Source organism: Oryctolagus cuniculus, chromosome 13 (assembly GCF_964237555.1).
Source record: "Oryctolagus cuniculus chromosome 13, mOryCun1.1, whole genome shotgun sequence".
NCBI classification, from domain to species: Eukaryota; Metazoa; Chordata; class Mammalia; order Lagomorpha; family Leporidae; genus Oryctolagus; species Oryctolagus cuniculus.
In genome coordinates this window covers 79,060,990-79,085,119 of record NC_091444.1, presented here as the reverse complement: position 1 = coordinate 79,085,119, position 24,130 = coordinate 79,060,990, and the positions used below count along the sequence as shown (strand labels likewise).

The following is a 24,130-nucleotide window of genomic DNA, read 5'->3' as shown; positions in this document are numbered from 1 at the left end:
TTGATAGAATCAAAAAGGGAGAGAATGATCCATCAGGAGAAGCGGGATACACAGAAGACTCATAGAATGGCAGATGTACTAAATAGCACTCTGGCCTCAGAATCAGCCCTTAAGGCATTCTCCAATGCTCTCTAATAATTTGATGGTGTCAGGTTGTAGATTTAAGTCTTTAATCCATGTTGAGTGGATTTTTGTGTAAGGTGAAAGGTAGGGGTCTTACTTCATGATTCTGCATGTGGAAATCCAGTTTTCCCAGCACCATTTATTGAATAGACTGTCCATACTCCAGGGATTGGCTTTAGATCCTTGATCAAATATAAGTTGGCTGTAGATGTTTGGGTTGATTTCTGGTGTTTCTGTTCTGTTCCATTGGTCTATCCATCTGTTTCTGTACCAGTACCATGCTGTTTTGATAACAACTGCCCTGTAGTGTGTCCTGAAATCTGGTATTGTGATGCCTCCGGCTTTGTTTTTGTTGTACAGGATTGCTTTAGCTATTCGAGGTCTCCCATGTCTCCATATGAATTTTAGCATCATTTTTTCCAGATCTGAGAAGAATATCTTCAGTATTTTGATTGGTATTGCATTGAATCTATAAATTGCTTTTGGGAGAATGGACATTTTGATGATATTGATTCTTTTTTTTTGAAAATCTAATGCTATTTTAAATACGCTTTTTTAAATTAAAGAGCCAGATGGACAGACTGATATCCAGATAGAGCTCCTGTTGGTGGTTCACTTCCTAAGTATCTGCAGTGGCCACAACTCAGCTATACTGAAGCAAGGAGCTGAGAATTCAATCTGGGTCTGCAACACATGGTGGAGGGATCCAACCACTGAGTCATCACCTGTTGCCTCCCAAGCTCTGCATTTCCAGGAAGCCAAAATCAGGAGCCATAGCCAAGAATCTAACTCAAAGGAATCATACTGATATGGGATACAAGGATTTAAACTGTGTCTAAATCAACAGGCCAAATTCCATTTCCAATATTCTGCTTTGAAAAGATATTGGAAAAATTGACTGATTCAATGTTTTGCTAACAATTTTATTATTAACACAAATATTTAATGGATTTAGGGTCTTCTTGTGCTGCCTGGTTTTGTGTTTGAGACACTTGAAGGTATTATCAGATTTAAAAAATTCGAATTCATTTTTTAAAGATTTATTTATTTATTTGAAACTCAGAGTTACACAGAGAGAGAAGGAGAGGCAGAGAGAGAGAGAGAGAGAGGTCTTCCATCTGTTGGTTCACTCCCCAACTGGCCCCAACAGCCAGAGCTGTGACGATCCAAAGCCAGGAGCCAGGAGCTTCTTCCAGGTCTCCCACACAAGTGCAGAGGTCTCAGGATTTGGGCCATCCTCTACTGCTATCCCAGGCCATAGCAAAGAGCTGGATTGGAAGCAGAGCAGCCAGAACTCGAACCAGAGCCCATATAGGATGCCAGCACTGCAGTCAGTAACTTTACCGTTATGCCACAGTGCCAAATTCATTTTTAAACACAACAAAATTTGATAAATCTGGAGTTGATATTAAGATAAACTTTATTAATCCATTGTTTCTTTGGTTTCCTACCTGCTATGGTGTGGACAGAGTTTTAGTTTCCCAAAGGTTGATATGTTAAAAATTAATCACCATTGTGAAGTAATATGAGGATGGAAATTTAATCTAAGTATGGTGTTTAAAGATGAGGCCTTGGTAGGTGATTTGGATTAACAAAAATAATTAAGACAGAGCCCCAATTATTGAATATTCATGGCTGTGTAAGAAAGAGAAACCAAATTTACATGATTATTCTCTATCTCTTACCTTGTGATATAACAAGAAGGCCATCAAAATATCTGGTATTTGGTTTTTTATTAACTTTTATTTAATAAATATAAATTTCTGAAGTACAGTTTATGGATTACAATGGCTTCCCCCCCCAAAACCTCCCTTCACCTGCATCTCTCCCATCTCCTGCTCCCTCTCCCCTTCCATTCACATCAAGATTCATTTTCAATTATCTTTATACACAGAAGATCAATTTAGTTTAAATTAAGTAAAGATTTCAACAGTTTGCACCCACACCGAAACACAAAGTGAAAAATACTGTTTGAGTACTTGTTATAGCATTAATTCACATTGAACAACACATTAAGGACAGAGATCCTACATGAGAAGTAAGTACACAGTGACTCCTGTTGTTGACTTAGCAAATTGACACTCTTGTTTATGGCGTCCGTAATCACCCTAGGCTCTTGTCATGAGTTGCCAACGCTATGGAAGCCTTTTGAGTTCACCGACTCTGATCATATTTAGACAAGGTCATAGTCAAAGTGAAAGTTCTCTCCTGCCTTCAGAGAAAGTTACCTCTTTCTTTGATGGCCCATTCTTTCCACTGGGATCTCACTTGTAGAGATCTTTCATTTAGGTCATTTTTTTTTTGCCAGAGTGTCTTGGCTTTCCATGCCTAAAATATTCTCATGGGCTCTTCAGCCAGGTCCAAATGCCTTAAGGACTGATTCTGAGGCCAGAGTGCTGTTTAGGGTATCTGCTATTCTATGAGTCTGCTGTGTATCCCACTTCCCATGTTGGATCGTTCTCTCCTTGATTCTATCAGATATTATTAGCAGACACTAGTCTTGTTTATGTGATCTCTTTGATTCTTAGACCTATCATTATGATCAATTGTAAACTAAAATTGAATATCTGGCATTTGAACTTCTAGAACTGTGAGCTAAATAAACCTCTCTCCTTTATGAAGTTATCTCATTTCTGATATTTCATTATAATAATCCAAATCACATTAGTATGCTGCCCTACTACAATCTAAGATCTCTACTATTTCCTGGAAACACATAAATGAAGTAGGTGCAACCTTCAACTCTGACATTTAGATCAGGTATTTGGAAAACTCCCTTTATATGCAGGACATAATTGTCCAAAGAGCAGTTCCCAACATTTCCTAAGGATAGAGGTACTCAACTCCATCCTCCTGTACCTCCTCCATATTTGACTCTTGACCATCCTTCCAGGATAGTTCCCTCCCAACTTCTTCTGCCAACCCTCCCATAAGGATACCTAATTCCCAAGGTTTCTGAAGCTCTGATTCTTGAGATGTGGGAGAAAACTTGGACTGTTGGCCATCCCTGCAACATTGTCTCACCTCTCAGGCTCTATGCAATGAGTTTTCAAATTCCTCAAAGGACTAGAGAAACTGACTAAAAAAATGTCTGCTTACTGCTACTTCCCTACCGGCTGACACCTATACCTACTCCCAACCCAGAAATGCCATCAAATGGCTGTTATTATCTCCTTCCCCTTTCTCCCAAACTTCTGGGAAAATTGAGTTTGTCCCTGATGAGTAAGAAAGAAACACGATTATCAGAGTCAACACTAGGTAAGATTCTTTACAGAAAACAATATTATTTTATATTTCAGAGAGTGACTAAAATTTAGTGGTTTTTCTTCTTGCCTATGAATATATGAATTTGAGTTGCTAGGCAGCATAGATTAACTGGAAATTATGTGTCCAATCACCAGCATCTGAGACATCTCCCATGTTATGATTCACACCCAAGAGCTCCTGGTCAAAGTCAGGATGAACACTTCCAGGTTAATATTCATCAGAAAATGGATGGTTTGGGTGTCCATCAAAACTAAAAGGAAAAATAAAATGAATAATATGAGCTAATGATGCTACATGTAGGGAAGAAATGATTTCTATGGAACTGCCATTAAAATGAAAGTTTTTTTTTTTAATTTCCTTATTATACAATCTGCCTTCCTTACTTCCGTGAACACGACTTTATAATAAATGTTTACTAAAATCATTAAATTAAACTCCCTTTCTGGAACTTAATATGGAGGACAATGTAAAACTTGAATGTTCCTTTCCCTTACCTACATTTGTCAGCAAAACAAAGCAATATTCCATTCTATTTTACTTCAAATTCTCAATATAAACAGAAACTGATTCTTCCTGGTATGGAACAATGTCATTCAGATATTCACCAATAGTGAAAAGTATGAAAAAGTATACAGGTTACGCCGGCGCCACAGCTCAATAGGCTAATCCTCCACCTAGCGGCGCCGGCACACCGGGTTCTAGTCCCGGTCGGGGCTCCAGATTCCGTCCCGGTTGCCCCTCTTCCAGGCCAGCTCTCTGCTGTGGCCTGGGAAGGCAGTGGAGGATGGCCCAAGTGCTTGGGCCCTGAACCCCATGGGAGACCAGGAGAAGCATCTGGCTCCTTCCTTAGGATCAGCGCAGTACGCCAGCCACAGCGCACCAGCTGTGGTGGCCATTGGAGGGTGAACCAACGGCAAAGGAAGACCTTTCTCTCTGTCTGTCTCTCTCACTATCCACTCTGCCTGTCAAAAAAAAAAAAAAGTATACAGGTTATGACTAGCAATTTCACTTCCTGCTTACTTCATCATTTCTTTATGTACTATCCATCACACTCACCATGCAGTGTTATTTTCAGAAACAAGAAGAATAACGTTTATAAGACAGAGTCCCATGACCATGTTAACTACATAATATGAAGATCTATAAACTTAAGCCATAAATAAAATATAAAATTATAAAAAGTTATTGTTAATATATTTGATAGTAAGAATTACTCATTACTTACCACATTCTCTATCTTTGCATTTTGTCCTGATTTTATTATTCATTTTCTCTATGCTAATAAAAATATTAACAATGAAAACATCATCTCTACCAATTTTGAGCACATACAAGTATGAATTTTGCTAATCTCTTTGCATACATCATCATATTTTCAGATTTATGTCTATTGTGAATTCAAATTCCCACAGGCAGAAGAATATATATTCTTTGTTTACTCTCATTTATATGCCCTTTCTCATATTCTATAATCTTAGAAGCAGAGCATGAAGAAAGAATAAAGATCTTTTGGTTCACTGTAATTATCTCCAGCAATGGAGCCTTTCTTCAAATTCTGTCCTTGCTTTTAAATCTTTCTCCTCTAAAACTTCATCCTTTCAGTTGAGTTTTCCATATTTCCAAACATCAAAAACAAAAGATATGTTAACCTTATGAAGGTCAGCCTTTCTATAGGCAAGAATTTTATTTATGTCCTGAACAATGAAACAGGGAAAAAGAAGGGAGAAATTTGAAATTAAACATTAAATATATTAAATTTATGAGATCTAATGCATGATCTCATATGGAACTTATGGTATGGAACTCAGGATTGATGAAGATAACTTTAACTTGATAAACAATTCACAAATTTGGGAGAAGAAGAGAATGCAAACTCCCTTTTAGAAGCCTTTAATTAAGCTACATTGGCAATACATACAGTTATATAACAACTAGTTATTCGTAGCTATGAAAGAGCCACATAAAAGTATAGATTTTGTAATGATATTGCCTAGAAAGATATTTCTCACAGAGTGAGAAATCCTGAGGCAAATATGTAGAAACCCACATAGACCCTAGGCTACTCATCAACTTGCTATAACAGAGAGCAGAGCTCTGGAGAGAATCTGGGACAAATCCAGAAAGCACCTGCCTCATTCTTGACTCAAAATAGCCCCTGTCTTTCTGACATAGAAGTAACTTTTAATACCCTTTCCATTCTCCTCTTTAGAAAATAAAGTAAGATAATGTGTGCACTAAGTTACTTACTAAGAAGCAGCATTGTATCGCAAATTTCTGTTTAGGCCATCTATGGTTTTCATGTCCTCTGAAGTCAACTGGAAATCAAAAACCTATTATAGAAGTAGAAATTTTCTATTATGTTTAGAATTAATATTTATCATTCTAGAAATTTCAAGTGAAACACACTGAGTGATACAGAGGCAATATTCAAAATCTCTGAAAAATTTCCAGAAGTTATTAAAGACATCAAGCAAAGCACTTAAGTTGTTAGTGAAAATGAGGTGAAAAATAATAATAAAGGAGACCTCAAAAGAAGCTTGAGAAGAACATAGGTGACAATATTCAAACATGATAGCCTCATGTACTTAGAGAATTCAGAAGAATCCAGAGACAAATTTTTGAAATGTGTAATTTAACAACTTGAATGGACATAGTTAGATTTTCATATTCCAACATTGAACAACTTATATGACGTATGTATCAACTTAATTTAAAATAGAAATTGTCAAAACACCAATCATGTCATGTTAAGGAAGAAACAGGAACTTGCTTGAAGCTTTTACTGCTTATATTAGGGACACATTAGACATCAAGAGATTATCACTAATCGGTAATAAATACACTATGCCAAACTGACCACAAGTCCATAATAATGAGGGAGGGAGAATTGAGAAACTTAACACTTGATGAAGAATGGGATGGGAGAGGGAGTGGGAGATGGGGTGGTTGCAGGTGGGAGGGAGGTTATGGGGGAAAAAGCTGCTATAATTCAAAAGTTGTACTATGGAAATTTATATTTATTAAATAAAAGTTGAAAAAAATTGAACATTTGATGAATCTAAGTAAAACTTATCAGCAAATTATTCTTTGGACCTGTCTATATAGTTTTACATTCTCAGAACAAAAAGGAAAAGTTATCAGAGATTAACAAAATTATCATTTTCTATGAATAAATATGGAAAATAAGTTTATCGAAATATGTTAAAACACCATCTAAATAATTGGAAAATCATTTTATGATCAGGGGTTAGAAATCCCAATATTAAGGGCTGACGTTGTGGAGGAGGAGGTAAAATCACTGCCTGTAACACCAGCATCCCACATGGGTACCAGTTCAGGCCCTAGATGCTCCATTCGGATCCAGCTCCTTGTTAACATACTGAGAAAAGCAGCAAAGATGGCCCAAGTGTTTGGTTCCTTGCCACACTCGGGGCAGAGCCAGATGAGACTTCTGAGTCCTGGCTTGGGGCTGGCCAGCCCCGGCCATTGTGGCCATCTGGCAAGTGAAACAGTGGATGGAAGATTTCTTCCTCTGTCTCTCCCTCGCTCTCTGTAAGCACGACTTTCAAAATAAATAAATATTTAAAAAAAAAGGCAAAAAGAAATCCTAATATTATCAAGAAGTCAGGGGCCGGTGCTATGGCGCAGTAGGTTAATCCTTCACCTGCAGCGCTAGCATCCCATATGGGCACCAGTTCTAGTCCCGGCTGCTCCTCTTCCCAACCAGATCTCTGCTATGGCCTGGGAAAGCAGGGGAAGATGGCCCAAGTCCTTGGGCCCTTGCACCCATGTGGGAGACTGGGAAGAAGCTCCTGGTTCCTGGCTTTGGATCAGTGCAGCTCTAGCTGTTGCGGCCATTTGGGGAGTGAACCAGTGAACAGAAGACCTTTCTCTCTGTCTTTCCCTCTCACTGTCTGCAGCTCTACCTCTCACATAAATAAATGAAAAATCTTAAAAAAAAAAAAGTCAGTTCTCAGAGGTGGTATTGCAGCGTAGCACAGAAAACTGCTGCCTTTCCCAAAGGACAAATAACATATGTTCTCCCTGGCCTGTGATAACTTGTAAAGAACCTAAAATGCAATCTATAGTCATGAAATTGACACTTTGAGAAGCAAAGACTTTGAACAGCCCTTGTCTCATCTGTTGAGAAATATTTTTTATGCTATTTGTTGAACTCTTTACTTAACATTGATTTAATCATGTGCATAAAGTTAACTGAAAATAGATCTTAGTAAAAAATAAGAATGGAAATAGGAGAGGGAAAAGGAAGAGAGGTGGGAGAGTGGGTGGGAGGGAGGTACAGTGGGAAGAATCACTATGTTCCTTAAGTTGTAATTATGAAATATATGAAGTTTGTATTCCTTAAATGAAAGGTTTTTTGGAAAAAAAAAAAAAAAACTGCTACCTGCAATGCTGGCATCCTATATGGGTGTTGGTTCATGTCTCAGCAACTCCACTCCCAATCCAGCTGGGAAAAGTAGTGGAAGATAGCCCAAGTGTCTGGGCCTGTGACACCCGTGTGGGAGACCAGAAAGAGGCTCCTGAATCCTGGCTTCTGGCTTCAGCCTGCCCAGCGTTGGCCATTGTGGCCACCTGGGGAGTGAACCAGTATATGGGAATCTCTCTCTCTCTCTACTTCTCCCTTTCTCTCTATGTAACTCTGACTTTCTAAATAAATAAATAATTCTTTAAAAAAAAGTTCTCTACAAATTTGCTGTGAGTTTTGGTGCAATCTCAAACACTTAAAAACTTACTCTAGGGGCTGGCACTATGGCCTAATGAGTAAAGTCACTGCCTTCAGTGCTGGCATTCCATACAGGCATTGGTTTTTGTTCCAGATTCTTCACTTTCAATCCAGCTCCCTGCTAGTGTGCCTGGGAAAGAAATGGATGATGGCCCAAGTCCCTGGGCCCCTGCATCCATGTGCAAGACTCAGAAGACGCTCCAGGCTCCTGGTTGCGGATCAGCCCCGCTCTGGCTGTTGTGGCCATTTAAGGAATGAACCAGAGGTTGGAAAACCTCTCTCTCTCTCTCTCTCTCTCTGCCTCTCTGTAACTTTGCCTTTCAAATAAACAAATAAACCTTAAAATAAACTTACTCTTTTATGGAATTTGTAAGATGATTCCAAATTTTATACAACAGAATAGTCAACAGTAACCATGACATTTTTATCTAGGAGGAGTTACAGAGGTGGAAATTAGCCTGCGTTCAAATCCTAGTACTGCACCCTTTTCCAGCTTCTTGCTAATGGCACATGTGAGGAAAAAGCAGATAATGACTCAAGTAGGCGAATCCTACAACTCATGTGGGAGATGTGCATTGTGCTTCTGACTCCTGAACTCAGCCTGGCCCAGCCCAGATGTTGTGCATTTAGGGAGTGAACAAGTGAATGGGGGATTTCTCACTCTCTTTTTCTCTCTCTCTCTTTCTCTATCTTTTGATAAAAATATTTAACAATAAAAATAAGAGGAGTTAGGAAAATCTTATCATTCTAGACATGAACTCTCATTTTGAACATAATTAAGACAGTATGGAAAGGTAAATAATTCACTTGAAGAAAGTAAAAAGGCCAGAAGTGTACTTAATAACTAGATGTTTTGTTGTCCATTTAAAAATATAAATTCACATATTTACATTGAATTCCTATCTCATAGACTAATAGAGACTCTTGGTTGAAATAAAAACCAAATTTGGAAGGCAAGACTAATAGTTTTATTAGATAATGCAGTAGGTTACTTGTTTTCAATATAGGAAAAGACATGATATTCATCAACCACAAACAAAAGGCATGAAAATGTAATGGCTTTGAGTGTAGGGACTATTATTCATGAAAATATGCCATAAAGAGGAAGAAAGAATAGCTTACAATTTGGGAGCCATATTTTAGTAAATATTTATGAATTTAAAAAGGTTATATATTCAGAATATAAACATGTGGTAGATTGATTATCAAAATGCCTATCAACATTTCACTTCTCCCTGTCTCTACACTCTTTGTTATGTGAATTGGAACTTCACTGCAATAAGAGATTACATCTGTTTCCATGTCTGTTAAGTCTGTTTCAGTCCACAACTTGCATTGGCTGATAGAATTTGGCAGAAGCAGTAGTATGTTAGTTCTGAATCTATATATGAGAATGCTTTGCAAGTATTCTCTATGATGTGAGGTTGTGTCACATTATGAGGTAAAGCCTGAAGTACTGGCTACAGAATAAAAATCTACATGGAGCAAAGCTGAGGTACCTGAGACAACAGATCAATCAATATCTTGGAGTTGAACTGCCTCATTATCCTGCATGCATAAACATTGACTGCAAGTACATGACAGAAAAGCAACAAAAAAAAAATCCAGCTGAGTACTAGGCAATTGTCAATTATAAACTTAATAAATCATCTTGTCATTAAACCTCAGTGTTGTGGATGATTTGATACACAGCTATGAGTAATGATTCCATAATGGTATCCGATACACAAATAAAAAGACAAACACAAGAGGCAAGTTTTGTGGACAAGCATGTTATACTACCACCTGTGACAACCACTTCCCATTATCAGAGTGCAAATTTGAGTCCCAGTTGCTTCACTTCCAATCAAGCTTCCTATTAACAAACCTGCAGAGGCAGCTGAAAATGGCCCAAATACTTGAGTCCCTATCACCTACGTGTGAGATCTGTATGTAGTTCCTGGCTCCTGACTTAAGCCTGGCAGAGACTAGGCCATTGCAGCTATTTGGAAGCATTGCAGTGATGGAAGATCTCTCTCTCTCTCTCTCTCTCTCTCTCTCTCTCTGCCCATTTTTTCCCTTTCTGATTCTCCCTCTGCCTTATAAATAAATAAATAAATCTTTTTAAAAAATAGACAGAGGCCGGCACCGTGGCACTGTAGGTTAATCCTCCACCTGTGGCGCCAGCATCCCATATAGACACCAGTTCTAGTCCCGGCTGCTCCTCTTCCAATCCAGCTCTCTGCTATGGTCTGGGAAAGCAGTAGAAGATGGCTCAAGTCCTTGGGCCTCTGCACCTGAATGGGAGACCTGGAAGAGGCACCTGGCTCCTGGCTTCAGATCGGCGCAGCTCCGGCCATTGTAGCCATTTGGAGAGTGAACCAACAGAAGGAAGACCTTTCTCCATGTATCTCCCTCTCATTGTCTGTAACTCTACCTCTCAAATAAATAAATACATAAAAAGGTGGACAATCTCAGATAAAAAAGGAAAAATATCTGAATAGGCATTTTACAAAATAGAAGAGTGAACTGAATAAATATATAGACATTCAACTATATGAGTATTTAAAGAAATCCAAAGTAAAACCATAGGTATTTACAGGCAGAAAATCATCCAATCCAACTGCCCCATTTCAGAAAATGACGTAAGGAGATGTAGCTTCCACAGGGCTGCAGAGCCAATTTAATGCTGAAATCCAAATGTCTGTTTTCTCTCCCATCCTAATTCTATCCAGCCATGGTAGCTTTCCAGCTGTGGAGTAGAGAAAATGCTTACAAATAGACAGACACAAATCTTACAGGCAAAAGAAACAATAGGGATATCAACTTAAAGAAAGATAGCCGAGAACCTGCAAAGAAGCACACGTTTAGGAGACTGCAGGAGCCCTGATGCCCACAGCCCCTCTCATCACCTGAATGTTCTCTTTGATTCGCTTCTCGTTGAAACTCTTGGCCAAGACAACAACTCCACGCTGTAGCTGGTAGCGAAGGGCAATCTGGGCTGGAGATCGCTTATACTTTTTTGCCAAGGCACAAAGAACTGGATCTTCCAGAAGAACTGGAGCACTCTGGTCCATCCTGGAAGGAAAACCAGAATGCCAGACTCATGAAGCTGAGCATTCACTGTGTTAGGAGGCTTTTTTTTTTTTTTTTTTTATCTTTTATTTAATGAATATAAATTTCCAAAGTACGACTCATGGGTTACAATGGCTTCCCCCCCCATACCGTCCCTCCCACCAACAACCCTCCCCTTTCCCACTCCCTCTCCCCTTCCATTCACATCAAGATTCATTTTCGATTATCTTAATATACAGAAGATCAGCTTAGTATACATTAAGTAAGTATTTCAACAGTTTGCTCCCACACAGAAACATAAAGTGAAAAATAATAGATGATTTTTTTTAAATGATGATGAAATCAGATCAGACCTATTGTCATGTTTAATCCCAGTGAGAGTCAAGTTGGGAATTGAAAATTTCTTTTTTTTTTTTTTTGGAAAGAACAGGTCTTCAAAGAGGGAGGTGCCTTTCTCTGAAGGGAGGAGAGAACCTCCACTTTGACTATGACCGTGTCTAAACAAGATAAGAGTCGGAGAACTCAAGGGGCTTCCATAGCCTTGGAAACTCATAACTGGTGCATAGGGAGATTACTGATGCCATAAACAGGAGTGTCAATTGGTAAAGTCAACAACAGGAGTCACTGTGCACTTACTCCTCATGTAGGATCTCGGTCCTTAACGTGCTGTACACTGAGGCTTAATGTTAGGAGGCTTTGAACACAGAATACAGTGTCCAACTTCTCAAATGTGGTCCTGGACTAGCAGCATATGTATCATGCAATTTTTTTCCTTTCCCTGAACTAAGGAAAATTAACTCCAGTAACCCAAGTATGGTGTGAATAATGGAGCTTTAGGGAAGCTTGTATTAGTCCTCTTTACCATGTATCTCGTTGGGCTCCCAAAGCAAAATAGGCCACAAGAGCTATATTATTTGATTTGCAGAAATTCAACATTTTGCTCTGGTTGAGATAAGGATGACATTCCACCTGTAGTTGGACAAGATAGAAAAAATCAGATTACAGGAATACTAGTGTCAATATGAAAGACAAATGCGAAAAGTAAAAGAGCTGAATTTTAAAAAGTTGCATAGCTTGAAATTTAAACTGAAAATGTCAACATCAAATAACAAAATATAAAAATAATAAATTTAAAATCTGTCTTCTGAAAGGTCTAAAAATAAAAATAAAAAATAACAAGATGCAATCCTATAGATGGGATTGATTTTGCTAAATACCATTTTCAACTATATGGAGATATGATTAGATCTTGGATGAAGAATGAAGTCTATGAGCTTTGCATTTCAAATTTTGTCAAAAAGCAAGCATTTTGTCAAAGGCTCATGAGGGCAAGTCAGAATGACAAAAGAACCTGTTTTGCAGAAATCTCATTGCTGACTACCAGATAGATCTCTGCATCAAAAGGAATAATGGGGGCTGGCACGCTGGCTCAGTAGGTTAATCCTCCGCCTGTGGTGCAGGCATCCTATGTGGGCGTCCAGGTTCTGGTCCTGGCTGATCCCCTGCCAATCCAGCTCTCTGCAATGGCCTGGGAAAGCAGTAGAAGATGGCCCAAGTGTTTGGGCCCCTGCACCCACGTGGGAGACCAGGAAGAAACACCTGACTCCTGGATTCAGATCAGTGTAGCTCTGGCCATTGCAGCCATTTGGGGAGAGAACCAGCAGAGAGAAGACCTCTCTCTCTGTCTCTTCCTCTCATTGTCGGTAACTCTACCTTTCAAAAAATAAATACATAAATAAATAAATAAATAAAAATGTTAAAAAAGGAATAATGAATAAAATTAATTCTAATAACTATAGTAAATAAAAATTTGTGAGTTGATAGCAATGATTAAACAAAAAGATAGAGGCAGAGAAAGAATATTTGTCCCTGCTAATAGTAATCCTTATAGTAGGTCCTTTCTAAGAATGTTCTCAAAATATTAAGGTTTACCCAGCTTCACAAGAATAATTATAATTTATCTGTATTTGAAGTCTGATTTTCTTTTTACTATAAATGTTCAGGTTTGATTAGTAAAAATAACCATTACAAATGAAAATATCTATTTACAAATTCCAGTGGAAAAACTAATTGACAAAAATTATTAATAGCTACAAAACAACATGAAAATTACTATGGAATATAGCTTCTTTTCCTGAAAATTATCACTCAACAAATTACTAGTAATTGATATTGGGTAGAAGATGTGTTTACAGAAAACATATCAGGCTATCACTAGCCTAGCCAAGTAGTAATAACCAATATCACTAACAATGGGACAATATTACTCATTTCCAATTAGAATACAATTTGAGAGGCAGCATACTAAAGACATTTTCTTGTTGGCAAAGTTTAACTTTAAAATAATAAAGCCTTAACATCCCAACTTCCAATTGATAGATAGTTGGAATAGAGAAACACATTATCTACCATTGGAATATAGCAATCTGAGAAGTACACAATATTTGACAGACTCTGTGTACAATGGGGAAGAAAAGATTGTTAATAATTCTAGGTTAAAAGAGTTGTACAGATATAAAAATAAAAAACTATGGGTGATCCATAATTGTACCCTGATTAGAAAATTTGTGTACTCAAGACATTTTTAGAAAACAACAGGAAATATGAGAACTATAGGGAGTATGAATAAGAACTAGATATATATTGACCTGAGCAAACAACTGTGCTCATCCTTAGATTGAATATGGGATTATATATTCATTCAAAAGAGATGCTTTCTAAGATCAATAGTGACAAATAGTCTTGTCTTCAACTTTCCTTGAAAAGGGTCAGCACAATATCACACAAGTTTACACATATATATGCATACATTAACCTACATTTGTTAACACAGCAAAATGTCAACAATTTTGGAGAAGTGGAAAATCGGGTTTTCACTATGATTCTTCCAAATGTTCTAAATGTTTCAAAATTGTCACAATAAATGTGCTAAAATCAATAGTAAAACTATATTCATTTCAGGATGTATGTTTAAAAATCATGGTACTGGGCCAGCACGTGGCTCACTAGGCTAATCCTCTGCCTGCAGCGCCGGCACCCAGAGTTCTAGTCCCGGTCGGGGCGCCGGATTCTGTCCTGGTTGCTCCTCTTCCAGTCCAGCTCTCTGCTATGGCCCAGGGAGTGCAGTGGAGGATGGCCCAGGTCGTTGGGACCTGCACCCGCATGGGAGACCAGGAGAAGCACCTGGCCCTGGCTTCGGATCGGAAGAGCTCACCAGCCGGCCACAATGCACCAGCCATAGCAGCCACTTGGGGGGTGAACCAACAGAAAAAGGAAGGCCTTTCTCTCTGTCTCTCTCTATCTCACTCTCTAACTCTGCCTGTCAAAAAAAGAAAAAAGAAAGAAAAAAATCATGGTACTGCATAATTTTATAACAAATTCTTGAATTTTGTAAGCTATATTCTCAAAATGAGGATTCTTACTCTATGATTCCAACTTGTTTGAAGGTAAGTTACAGTACGGAACCAGCCACAGAATAGGTGTGTTTAAACAGTTGATTTGATGGCAAAAAACGTAGAGAAGGTGCAGACTTGTGTGCTATCAGACACGGAGTTATCTCAAGTTTTCCTAAGATTTTCTGAGTTTAGATTTCATCTACTATTACTACCTCTATCAGTAAATAGCTTCCTACCTCCGAACGGTATGACACTCAGCATCTGCAGTTAAATTTTCCTCTATCTTTCCTCTGATCAAGATATGTGAAAAGGGGCCAGTGCTGTGGCACAGCGGGTTAACACCTTGGCCTGAAGTGCCGGCATCCCATGTGGACGCCTGTTTGAGACCTGGCTTCTCCACTTCCAATCTAGCTCTCTGCTATGGCCTGGGAAAGCAGTAGAAGATGGTCCAAGTCCTTGGGCCCCTGCACCCACGCGGGAGACCCAGAAGAAACTCCTGGCTCCTGGCTTCGGATCAGCACGGCTCCAGCTGTTGCAGTCAATAGGAGAGTGAACCATCTGATGGAGGACCTCTCTCTCTCTCTCTCTCTCTCTCTCTCTCTCCCCTCCTCTCTCTGTGTAACTCTGATTTCAAATAACTAAATAAATCTTTTTAAATAAAATACATGTGGAAATAGATACTAAGATGAAAGACACATCCATCTGGGCACCACACATACCCTGTGTTTCTCCTGTTTTCTCTTTATGGTTATGTACCATCTAGTCTTTCCTATACACAGTTCCCTTCATATGACCTTCATCCATTTAGATTTTGATCATTCATCATACCTCAGGGGTATTTCTAACTTTTCCTGAAGTTTTATAAATGACTACAGTTTTTGTTGATCATACTTACCTCTCCAGATTTTTAAACAAAATTCAGCACTAAGGTCTCTCTCCATTTCCCTAACATTTTACCAACACAGATAGAATAAGAACCCTTCATTCCATCCTGCATAGAGGTTCTGTTCTCAGAATCAGCAGTCCCTCAAAGATAAGACAAATAGAAGAAGAGGACAAATGGACATCTGACTGTAGTACAGAAAGGATGGAATGAAAAGCAGTAGGAGAGGCCGGCGCTTTGGCACAGAGGGTGAAAGCCCTGGCCTGAAGCGCCAGCATCCCATATGGGCACCGGTTCTAGTCCTGGCTGCTCCTCGTTTGATCCAGCTTTCTGCTGTGGCCTGGGATAGCAGTAGAAGATGGCCCAAGTCCTTGGGCCCCTGCACCCACGTGGGAAACCTGGAAGAAGCTCCTGGCTCCTGGCTTCAGATTGCCGCAGCACCGACCATTGCAGCCATCTGGGGAGTGAACCAGTGGATGGAAGATCTCTCTGTCTCTACTCTCTGTAACTCTGACTTTCAAATAAATAAAATAAATCTTTAAAAAAAAGAAAAGAAAATCAATAGGAAAGGAGACTGAAAATGCTCACCTGGTTGCAGACAGGCTTGTACTTGAGCCCTGGCTTGTTCAGAATCATCTCCAACTGCCTGCGGTTGAAATTGGACACCCCGATGGACTTGGCCAGTCCTGCATCCTTGCACTTCTCCATAGCCTGGGGAGAAGCCAGGTAAGAATAATTTGTGTAGATGGCTATAGATCAGCAAAAATTTAAAATAGACTGTTAAAAGGAGCATTGTCAGGAATGACAATGAAGTTCAGTGGCAATGATTGTCCTGAAAAAAAAAAACCTAGTTATATTTATAAAGATGATAATGATGGAAAAAGATGTCCTGGATCTGTTTATGAAAAAAAGCATAATTATTCCTAATGGAGGCACACAGCTTCCCCTATTGCTTCTGATTTTCCTTTTTCTCTCTGATACACAGCAGAAATGCATTCCTCTCCACTGCCACAACAAAATAGCCTTTGTCATAAATCCAGCAGAGCATTACCCACTCTTACAGGTGCACATGTTACACGATTCTGTTTCCCCAGGCTTTCTCTTCTGTGTTGTCTTCCCCAAGCACTCACCTCCCAGGTGTCACAAATATCCACTGTGTCATATAACAGGTTTCCATGTTCATCACGTGGTATAGTCTCCTCTCCTGGCTGGATTCAAAATAGTCACTTTAATGATGAGATTGAGTTCATGCATTCACAGTTAATCACACTACCAGGTACATCTAGGATCTAGATATTGAACTTTCCTGAGGCAGGTACTACAACATGCTAGCTACTGATATTTGTAAAATATTTTGCATATGGAGTTGTAATATGTCTTTTTGAAAATAAGACCTCTCTCTCTCTCTCTCACTCTCTGCCTCCCTTCTCTCTGTGTAACTCTGACTTTAAAATAAAAAAAATAAATCTTAAAAAAAGAAAATAACCTTCCTTTAATTTGATGGCTTCAGATATTACTTTGTCTGTCCCTAAACCATAGTTTCCTCCAGACAAATGAAACTTTTTCATTGTAAAAAGCAATAATTACACAGTCTTGATATCCAGCAGTAATCAATTGTAGTCATGACCCAGGCAAGCAAAGTTTCTTATCCCCCTCAGCATATAGGAGGTAGTACAAGAACATACAAGTGAACAACATGAAGTCAATCAAAGCCCTTTTCAAGATAAATTTGGATGTTAGAAAGCCAGAAAAAGTCTCAAGAATTACAGAACATGAACCTCAAACTGCCTGTGGGGTAAATATTTTCCATACATGATAAAATATGTGAAAAAAATCAAATCAAACTTGTGATGCAGAAGTAATGAACAGATAAAAAGAAATATTTTTAAAGGCTATTTCAAATTCTTAAGGCTTTCAAATTACACAATGCACTAAGCCCTTTAGTGTAAATTAACTTGAGGTTTTTCTTTAGCTTTATGTCAGACATCAGTTACTAACGACTAAGTGCCATCTACATAACTCTATCATGAGGATAATCAACAGGAGAAACAAGGTTTCTTGAGTCCCTTAAGGCTGCTAGTTACAGACACACATAGACTGAGAACCATCAAAATTTTCAGCTTAAAATGACGAGAGATGATGGAGCCCCTCTGTGCACCCTGTGTGCTGGTTTGTTGTTCACAGCTTCACACAGCTCTTTGTCTGTGAACATGCCTAAGAGACTACGGAGCCATAACCAGTATGTGTCAAGGCTATTATTTTCTCAAATTTTTGACACAAAGACTTCAAGGTTATTGCAAACTTTCTTGAAGTCATAGAGTAGGGAATAAAGAATTCAAAATTGCTAAATAAATGGAATCAAGAATTACTCTTTAGGATTCTGCTCCTGGGCAGTAATCTCTCCATACTCCAAAAAACAAATTTTAATTCAACTGTCCATGTGAAGGAGGGTCATGCTGACATTACGACTGAACTATTTGGAGCATACAAATTGCATACCTTCAAAGGTGTTGGGAAATGAATAAGATATAGGTCAACATAGTCCAACTGTACTTCTTTCAGGCACCTTTCCAAGGTCGGTTGGACCATCTCTGGTAGATGGAAAGTACACCAAAGCTGAAGAAGTTAAAGAATAGAATTTGGAATAAATAGTCAGCCTGGTTGATTTGTATCACCTAGCAGAGAGACATTTTTCTAGTAATTGACCATGAGTAATACAAGTTATAAAAAAACACTCCTCTTCAATGGCTCAAGTGCTTGGGCCCTGCACCCACATGGGAGACCAGGAGGAAGCACATGGCTCCTGGCTTTGGATCTCTGTAGCATGCCAACCGTAGTGGCCATTTGGGAGGTGAACCAAAGGAAGGAAGACCTTTCTCTCTCTCTCTCTCTCTCTCTCTCTCTCTCTCTCTCTCTCAATGTCTAACTCTGCCTGTGGAAAAAAAAAACACTCCTCTTCTTGTGTTTCTTTTCAAATAACCTACCCAATTACAAAAGTACCCCGTTATCCATGGGAGATATGTTCCAAAATCCCCACTGGACACTTAAAAACACACTGAATGCCTATGTACTACAGTTTTGAACCATACATACATGCTTTAGATAAAGTAAAATTTAAACTAGGCACAAATAAGAATCGAAAATAAAACAATTATATTTTTTTTAATTTATTTGACAGGCAGAGTTATAGACGGTAAGAGAGAGAGACAGAGAGAAAGGTCTTCCTTCCATTGGTTCACTCCCCAAATGGCCACTACGGTCAGCACACTGCGCCGATCCGAAGCCAGGTGCCAGGTGCTTCCTCCTGGTCTCCCATTCTGGTGCAGGGGCCCAAGCAGTTGGGCCATCCTCCACTACCCTCCCGGGCCACAGCAGAGAGCTGGACTGGAAGAGGAGCAACTGGGACTAGAACCGGGCGCCCATATGGGATGCTGGTGCCGCAGGCGGAGGATTAACCAAGTGAGTCACGGTGCCGGCCCCATAATAATATATTCTAATAAAACTTATTTGGATGTGATATCTCTCTCTCAGTATCTTATTGTTCTACCGACTTTTCTTCTTCTTCTATACCAGGGATAATTGAAATCACCAAGAGCAAAACTATGTATAAGGATAACTACTGTAAACGTTTTTATATGATGGATATAAATTAGTATATCTACTGAATGGTAAGGAAATGACTTAAAACATAAAATTTTCTATCAATAGTAATAATGACTATTAACAGAGTTATATTTTAGTTTACAGAATAGTCCATAAGCTTAGTCTAATCCTCTCATCAATTCAAAGGGGAAGAATTAGTATGTCTTTTATTTACATAACTGAAAGAAAATATTTAGAAGGTGTTACTATGTGCTTCACACTATTCAAGATGCATTAGCCATGTCTTATTAAATGCCTAAAGGACTTTCCTATATTAATTTCTCTTCTTCTAAATATTTGAAAGGCAGAGTGACAGGCAAGGACAATAAGATGTTCTCTTTCCCTAAATGACCACAATAGCTTGTTTGGGCCAGGCCAAAGCTAGGAGCCAGGAACTCCATCCTGGTCTCCTACATGGGTGACAGAAACACATTTACTTGATCCTTCATTTGTGCCTTTCCCAACAAATGATCAGGAAGCTGAATCAGCAGTGGAACAACCAAGACTTGAGCCAGCACTCTCATAAGTGATGCCAGTGTTGCAGGCGCAGCTTAACATACTGCACCATAAAACTGGTTCCTATTTTCTCTCATTGTCCAAATTGAAAATTGGAATTCACAATGTTAAGAAGTTTTAGAAAATCAGCTTGGAGGCTGGCACCTTGACACAGTGGGGTAAATCCCCAGCCTGCAGCACCAGCATCCCATATGGGCACTGGTTAGAGTCCTGGCTGCTCCACTTCTGACTCAGTTCTCTGATATGGCCTGGTAAAGCAGTAGAAGATGGCCCAAGTCCTTGGCCCCTGTGCCCACATAGGAGACCCAAAAGAAGCTCCTGACTACTGGCTTCGGATCAGCTCATCTCTGGCAGTTGCAGTCATTTCAGGAGTGAACCAGTGCATGAAAGACCTCTCTCTTTCTCTCTGGATCTACCTCTCTCTGTAAGTCTATCTTTCAAATAAAAAAAATCTTTAAAAAAAAATTAAATGGCTTAAAAAAAAGAAAAGAAAATCAGCTGAGAGATAAGGAAAGCCATAATCCAATCACAATTTTGACTGATTTTATGGTCCATAGTAGATCATACTATTATAATCTGAGATGCAGAAGAGTAAATAACTTTATATTAATCATAAATTTATATGGCCCAATGATGATAAAACCATTAACATGTGTCAATAAAAGTTGTACTAGTAAGCACAATTCACCACACCTACTGATCAAATCATATAATTGTCATCTCCATACAGTCAAATTAAAAGTATGCACACAAACATACCATATACACAGTACCTTTGAAGTATAAAATATATCTTCCCTCTTCACAGTACCATCTGCAATCTTACTTTGGATGGCCAGTCCAATCTCCTTTTCATTCTGGTACAAATATGCAGAGTCAATATGACGAAAGCCAGCTTCTATTGCTAATTTAGTGGCTTCTCTAGCCATACTCTTAGGAACCTAAAGTAGTATATAAAGATTAACATAATTAAGAGGCAGTTCGTACAGAAATAATAACCTTCACAAAAAGCAGCTTTTCCTCATGTCTTGGGAAAGATATGAATGTGTGTTGATAAGTCCATCCAAGTTTTCATGGGTCTTTTCTAGTTGCAAATAAAGGTTGGGCATCCTCGGAATCCCTTCAGTCCCAAGCAATTACTGGCTGACCCCTGGCATCAGAATTCCTTAAATATTCCATGTCCGGACTCACAGGACTAAGAAAACAGTTTCAATCTTGGCTATTATTTGTAAAGTGCAGTTACAAAGTAAAATTAATACAAGAGAAAGGAACATGCAAAGAACAGAGAACACTTCCAATGCAAAATGCAATGACTTCTCTCCCAGTAAAGCTATGTAGAACATATTAAATTCCCCTAACATTGAATACTTTTTAAAAGATATATTTATTTATTTATTTATTTGAAAGGCAGAGTAAGAGAGAGAATGAGAGAGAGAGAGAGAGAGAGAGAGAGAGAGATCTACCATCCTCTGGTTCACTCTCCAAATGGCCACAGCAGCCAGGTCTGAGCCAGGCCAAAGCATAAACACTTGAGGTATCATCCACTGCATTCCAAATCACATCAGCTAGAAGCTGGATCACAAGAAGAGTAGCCAAGACTCAATTCAGCATTCTGATATGGGATGATAATGTGACAAGCAGTGGGTTAATCCACTGTACCACAATGCCAGCCCACAACATTGAATTTTGATGATAAATATGAAGTATTATCTATAAGAAAATCTGTTGCCGGCGCCGGGGCTCACTAGGCTAATCCTCCGCCTAGCGGCGCCGGCACACCAGGTTCTAATCCCGGTCGGGGCGCCAGATTCTGTCCCGGTTGCCCCTCTTCCAGGCCAGCTCTCTGCTGTGGCCCGGGAGTGCAGTGGAGGATGGCCCAAGTGCTTGGGCCCTGCACTTGCATGGGAGACCAGGAAAAGCACCTGGCTCCTGGCTCCTGCCATCGGATCAGTGCGGTGCGCCAGCCGCAGCGCGCTGGCCCCGGCGGCCATTGGAGGGTGAACCAACGGCAAAAGGAAGACCTTTCTCTCTGTCTCTCTCTCTCTCACTGTCCACTCTGCCTGTCAAAAAAAAAAAATCATCTGTTTAGAGATTCAATTTCTAAACTTTTTATCTGAGATTGGTTTCATAACATCCTTTTCTATTATATTCAAAAATTCCAGTTCCAAAGGAAAGTAGGCAGACACAAACTCAACTGTTGATACAGCTAGTAAATATATAGTCATCATCATTAATCAGTTAGAAAGCAGTGAGAATTTCAAGTTCCCAAAATCCAACCAGGTGAAATTTTAAAATAAATACATCTATGAATAGTAGTCAATTAAGTTAACTCTTTTTTAGATAGTCATTCTCTCTAACAGAATAACAGAACTGAACACTAGGAGTAAAGAAATATACTCAAAGGATATAGTTTTACACACAAAAAAAAGCTGTAAGAGATCCCATAAAGTTGATGTCAGTCCAGAAAATTGTGGTTCTTCTTTTGGGAAAGCCAAAATTAGAATAACATTTAAAAATTAGTGATTCATGCTATGGTTGGAAAGTGTTTTCCAAAAAGCATCTGGTAGAAATGTAATTACAGATGCACAAGAGTGACTAAGTGTTTAGGTCACAAGGGATCTGAATTCATAAATTAATTAGTGCCAATTATAGAGGGATTTAATGCTATGAGTTTCAGTTTTTGTACCCAGGCCCAGTATTTACTGTATGGTGATCAAAACTACCCCACAGTACAATAGTTTCCTACAATTTTTCCCACACTAGATTGCCAGTAACTTTTATAATATTTTTCTGGATAAAATATACTAGGAAAGAGGAAATATTTCTTAGATTATATAAAGATTATATATAATTTACATATTATAAACAGCAAGATTAATCCATTTGCACTCAACCTCCAAGCAAGTGAACTTATGGTATTCTTTACTCCTGAGTTTCATCTCTTCTGCTAAATTAAGGCATAGACTGAAACCAAAGAATAAGCCAGTCTCCACAGTAGTTGTGGGTGTCCATATGAATACTCCACAATGCAAAATGAAATCTGACTAAATTGCTTCTCACCTTGGACTCAACATGGGCTACCTCTGGCCTGGTGAAACTACCAACCAACTGAGACCCGAGAGTCACACAGGAGCATATGTGTGACAAGCTACTTCACCTTCCACATGCTCTCAGTCTATTTCCTTATAAACTCTCAAATCCAAGACACTATTTTTACCTCTTTGGGTGCATAGGTGCCAAATCCCAGAATGGGAATGAAATGACCATCATTTAGTTCCAGATAGTGATGTTTGAGATCCATAACTTGTTACTCTAATCAAACAAATGCTCGTTCTCTCTTCTGCCTTCACAGATTACATGAAACACAAGCAGGAAACGTCCCAAGTACCTATCCAGAGGTGAAGCAATGACATGTAGGAGGAGCAAGTTTAAAGCAATATTCCACAAAATAGAACAGAATTAGAGTCAGTTTACATTTCTTTTTTTTTTCTTTTTTTTTTTTTTGCTTTCAAACTTTTATTTAATGAATATAAATTTCCAAAGTAAAGACTATGGATTACAATGGTTTCCCCCCCATAACGTCCCTCCCACCCGCAACCCTCCCCTTTCCCACTCCCTCTCCCCTTCCATTCACATCAAGATTCATTTTCAAATCTCTTTATATACAGATCAGTTTAGCATACATTAAGTAAAGAATTCAACAGTTTGATCCCACACAGAAACATAAAGTGAAAAATACTGTTTGAGTACTAGCGTTAAATCTCAATGTACAGCACACTAAGGACAAAGATCCTACATGAGGAGTAAGTGCACAGTGACTCCTGTTGTTGACTTAACAAATTGACACTCTTGTTTATGGCCTCAGTAATCACCGTAGGCTCTTGTCATGAGCTGCCAAGGCTATGGAAGCCCCCTGAGTTCACTGACTCTGATCATATTTAGACAACGCCATGGTCAAAGTGGAAGTTCTCTCCTCCCTTCAGAGAAAGGTACCTCCTTCTTTGATGACCCATTCTTTCCACTGGGATCTCATTCGCAGAGATCTTTCATTTAGGGTTTTTTTTTTTCCCCAGAGTGTCTTGGCTTTCCATGCCTGAAATTCTCTCATGGGATTTTCAGCTGGATCCGCGTGCCTTAAGGGCTGATTCTGAGGCCTGAGTGCTCTTTAGGACATCTGCCATTCTATGGGTTGCTGTGTATCTCACTTCCCATGTTGGATCATTCTCTCCCTTTTTTATTCTATCAGCTAGTATTTGCAGACACTATTTTTGTTTATGTGATCCCTTTGTCTCTTAGTCCTATCATTATGATCAATTGTGAATAGAAATTGATCACTTGGACTAGTGAGATGGCATTGGTACATGCCACCTTGATGGGATTGAATTGGAATCCCCTGGTATGTTTCTAACTCTACCGTTTGAGGTAAGTCAGCTTGAGCATGTCCCGAATTGCACATCTCTTCCCTCTCTTATTCCCACTCTTATATTTACCAGAAATCACTTTTCA

At 39.0% G+C, this 24,130-nt stretch overlaps 1 protein-coding gene across 2 annotated transcripts; it reads right to left on the bottom strand.

Moving 5' to 3' along the window:
* Window positions 1-1,846: 1,846 nt before the first annotated feature.
* On the bottom strand, window positions 1,847-22,998 carry LOC138843174 (prostaglandin-E(2) 9-reductase-like). Of its 2 annotated transcripts, XM_070055814.1 has the most exons (9): window positions 22,842-22,998; window positions 20,398-20,565; window positions 17,966-18,082; window positions 16,597-16,674; window positions 16,055-16,177; window positions 12,051-12,157; window positions 11,026-11,191; window positions 5,638-5,720; window positions 1,847-3,640 (listed from the first exon to the last, which is right to left on the bottom strand). In XM_070055814.1, exons 1-9 carry the CDS (start codon window positions 22,923-22,925, stop codon window positions 3,598-3,600), a joined length of 969 nt encoding a protein of 322 aa, XP_069911915.1. In that variant the 5' UTR covers window positions 22,926-22,998; the 3' UTR covers window positions 1,847-3,597. The 2 variants fall into 2 exon arrangements, with proteins under 2 accessions (XP_069911915.1, XP_069911916.1); XM_070055815.1 differs by lacking the exons at window positions 1,847-3,640; window positions 5,638-5,720 and adding an exon at window positions 8,757-10,865.
* Between the last annotated feature and the right edge of the window lie 1,132 nt (window positions 22,999-24,130).